Source organism: Vigna angularis, chromosome 2 (genome assembly GCF_016808095.1).
Source record: "Vigna angularis cultivar LongXiaoDou No.4 chromosome 2, ASM1680809v1, whole genome shotgun sequence".
In the NCBI taxonomy this organism is placed as follows: Eukaryota; Viridiplantae; Streptophyta; class Magnoliopsida; order Fabales; family Fabaceae; genus Vigna; species Vigna angularis.
The window spans coordinates 25410175-25413915 of record NC_068971.1 but is presented as its reverse complement, the minus strand read 5'-3'; the positions used below and the strand labels follow the sequence as shown (position 1 = coordinate 25413915).

Sequence of the window (3741 nt, the reverse complement as noted above, 5' to 3'; positions counted from 1 at the left end):
ACATCTAACACATGTAACATCCTTAGTTACATCGACGTTCAATCTACACAATTAAGAACACAAATTTAATGTAATAAATTTTATAATTATAAGGGAAAAACCTTAAACTGACTATATTAACTAAGAGAATTTATTAGCGATAAGTGTAATGATAATTAGAAGTAGGTTTAAGTGGAGGGTGAAATTATCATGTGATGTGTGTCCCTTATCATTCGCGTGCCCTCTGGTTTCTTTCTCGCATATTAGGCGCTGAAACTGACGTACCCTCTCTCGCTCTCTCTGTCACACTGTGGGGTCTCTCTCCATGTCTTGTCTTATCAACCTTTCCTCTCTCTCTCTCTCTCTCTGGTCCATTTTACTTCACTTCTCTGTCTTTACTCCTCCAAGCCTCTAACACAGCACTACACAACACAGCCCTTCTCTCTCTTTTTCGCTCTCTGCACCTTGGTTTTCACTTTCCCTCTGCTTTAAGAACCCACCACTGCTTCAACTTGTGCCGTTGTTTCATGGACCAGACCTCATAGCTTATCTCTCATTAGTCAGTCACACCGACCCCCTGTGAGCATCTCCTCTTCATCTTTTTAGCTTTTAACCATCTGGGGTGCTTCCTTTTTTACTTCAAGTGCTGTAGGAACCATCTGGGGTGCTATGCTACCTAGTATGAAAAAGTTCTTTTCTTTTTTCCACAGTTTTTAGCTTGTGTTTTTATGTTGTGGTGGCTAACTGGATTCTGGAAGTTTTTTCTCTCTTTTTTTTTTCAAAAGGGTTGTTTTTTGTAAATATTTTGGCGATGTTTGTAAAGTTTTGTTGGTTTGCTGTGTTCTTTGCACTGTGTATGCATGTTTGAGGATTTGGCTTATGCGAATTAGTAGCCAGTGAGAAAATGCAGTGAAGCTCCTTTCAGCATTTTCCTTGGTGTCTTGGTGTGCTATAATGTTAACTCAATATTGTGTTACATGTTTTGGCTTATGTGCCCTTACTTTGGTGCTGCTTCAGATGGTTTCGTGGAGTTCCTGAATTTGTATTTGCTCGTTGATTTTTTTGCTTTATGTTTTAATTACCGTAATGTTTTCAAGTTTAGTCTTTATTTCTCTGTGTCTTCCTTCAATTCATGTTCTGAACGCTCTTTGGGTCTCCCCGTCTGTCAATGAGCTTACATAAGTGCAATGTGTGTATCCGAAGCTTGTGTGTGGATAACCAGCTAAAGCTGCAATTGAAGAATTGGGATATGACCACTAAACTACTCTTAAAGTTTTTTTTATATTGTGGGGGAAGGGAGTGGTTAAGCTACCAGTACAGTTTTTTCTCGTTCATTGTTCTTGATTAAATTGTTAGAAGAGCACATGGAAATAATTCATGGAGAATGGCTTTATAGATTCACTAACTGAAGTTCTGAAAGAATAGTATTGTTGCTAATAGTACTTAGGCTGAGAAAAAATTGTTGTTTTGAAGTTGAAGGTATTGATCCTTGGGCATTTCTACTCTTATCACATGATCTCTTACAAAATATGTTTTATGCATTGTTTGTTTCTGTTAGATGCTTCATGCAGTTAGTTTCCATTCTTTATTTCTGACATGTATTTGGCATTGTCACGTGAACTCTTTTTTTTGAGCATTTCTAGTGCTGCAATACAGGAACAAGTGAGAGGGAAAATGATGCAGAGACTTGTTGTTTTGTTTCTTGTCTTTTGGTAGATTGTATTTTTAAAAAGCCACAACTTTTTGGTTTTTATTAATGGCTTAATCTTTTGTATCTCTGTCTGATCTTAACTGAATTCTTCTAGCAGATAGTTGTGTATAATGTTTAACTATATATTCATGGAGGATGAGCTTGTCTTTGTTTTATTTACCAGATTTGTATGTATATCTAAAGAATGATATGAATGCATTGGTAATAACAAGAATTCAGTGTTGTCTGATTACTTTTTCTCATTTGTGCACATGTGGTTGGAAACTGTCAAAAATCTACCTTTTCCCTCACTACTTTGTTCTTAACTTGAACTGTGATGAATTGATGCCTCATCTTGTGATGAATTTGGTAGAGACATCATGAAGATTTCAAGTTCCAAGCAACTTGCTGTGGGATATGCTCTTGGAAATGAAGGATAGGCAACGTTGGAGAGCTGAAGAGGATGCTTTACTACGCGCATACGTCAAGCAGTATGGTCCTAGAGAATGGAATCTCGTGTCTCAGCGCATGAACACACCTCTCAATAGGGATGCAAAGTCATGCTTAGAGAGGTGGAAGAACTACCTGAAGCCTGGCATTAAGAAAGGATCTCTTACAGAGGAAGAGCAGCGTCTTGTCATCAACCTTCAAGCAACACACGGAAACAAGTGGAAGAAAATAGCAGCACAAGTTCCAGGTCGCACTGCCAAGAGGTTAGGAAAGTGGTGGGAAGTGTTCAAAGAGAAGCAGCAAAGAGAAACAAAGGGGAATAACTGCACCATTGACCCGATTAACGATAGCAATTACGAGCATATACTTGAGAGTTTCGCTGAGAAACTTGTGAAAGAAAGGCCTTCACCATCATTTGTTATGGCTACTTCTAACAGTTCATTTCTGCACACTGATCAACCTGCGCCTGCACAGGCCTTGCTTCCATCTTGGCTTTCAAACTCCAATGGCACAGCACCTGTGAGGCCACCCTCACCTTCTGTGACTCTCAGTCTGTCTCCCTCGGCGGCGCCACCTCCGTGGATGCAACCGGTGAGAGGACCAGACAATGGTGGTCCTCTTGTTTTGGGGAATGTGGGTCCTCATGGAGGTGTTCTAGCATTTGGTGAAAACATGGTGATGTCTGAGCTGGTGGAGTGCTGCAAAGAGTTGGAAGAAGTGCATCATGCTTTGGCAGCTCAGAAGAAGGAGGCAGCGTGGCGGTTGAGCAGGGTGGAGCTGCAGCTGGAGTCGGAGAAGGCAGGGCGGAGAAGGGAGAAGATGGAGGAAGTTGAAGCAAAGATCAAAGCTTTGAGGGAGGAACAAACAGCTGCATTGGATAGAATTGAAGCAGAATACAGGGAGCAGTTAGCAGGATTGAGAAGAGATGCAGAAAGCAAGGAGCAGAAGTTGGCTGAACAATGGGCTGCAAAACACATGCGTCTCACCAAATTTCTAGAACAGGTAGGATGCAGATCAAGGCTCTCTGAACCAAATGGAAGATAGAGTGACAGACATCATTCACATCTGGGAAAATTTCTAGTTTACTCTTACTATTATTTATGTCTTGAATTAATATGAACTTTATAGTCATAGTAGTTTTGTTCCTGTCATTATTCTAAAATTTGTTGTTACACATGGCTCTTAACATCCCTATCTTTTCATACAACTTCAGAACTTGCATTAGCTACTCATGTTTGTTAACAATCACTTTATGAATATTGACTTTGTTATCATTCCATTTTGCTTGAATAATGTTGCAATAATAGTTTATGACATGCCATCCCCTTGGTTTCAATTTGGCATGCAAAAATGCACAACAATGGAGGGAAATTCAAAAGTTAAAATTAAAATTTACAAATTCATTTGGATGAAGTTGACAAATGCTCGAATGAACATTAATTGTAGCCTGATTGTATATGCCTATTTTCTTCTACTCCTCTTGGCCTAAGTGCGGTTAAGTTAAATCTTCAACTGAAACCCAATTGTATCCTAAACTGCAATTACTATTTGTACTTCAATATCAAATAAATTAAACGAAGATATATCTTACAAGGTATAAGTCCAAGAAATAAAAAATAAAC

General features: G+C 39.1%; 1 protein-coding gene across 2 annotated transcripts; it reads left to right on the top strand.

The window, feature by feature from the left end:
* The first annotated feature begins 260 nt into the window (after nt 1–260).
* Nucleotides 261–3393, top strand: LOC108329594 (transcription factor AS1). 2 transcript variants are annotated; one of them, XM_017563877.2, is made up of 2 exons: nt 261–558; nt 2043–3393. In XM_017563877.2, exon 2 carries the CDS (start codon nt 2087–2089, stop codon nt 3161–3163), a length of 1077 nt encoding a protein of 358 aa, XP_017419366.1. In that variant the 5' UTR covers nt 261–558; nt 2043–2086; the 3' UTR covers nt 3164–3393. The 2 variants fall into 2 exon arrangements, with proteins under 2 accessions (XP_017419366.1, XP_017419367.1); XM_017563878.2 differs by having other exon boundaries at nt 262–658.
* Nucleotides 3394–3741: the final 348 nt, after the last annotated feature.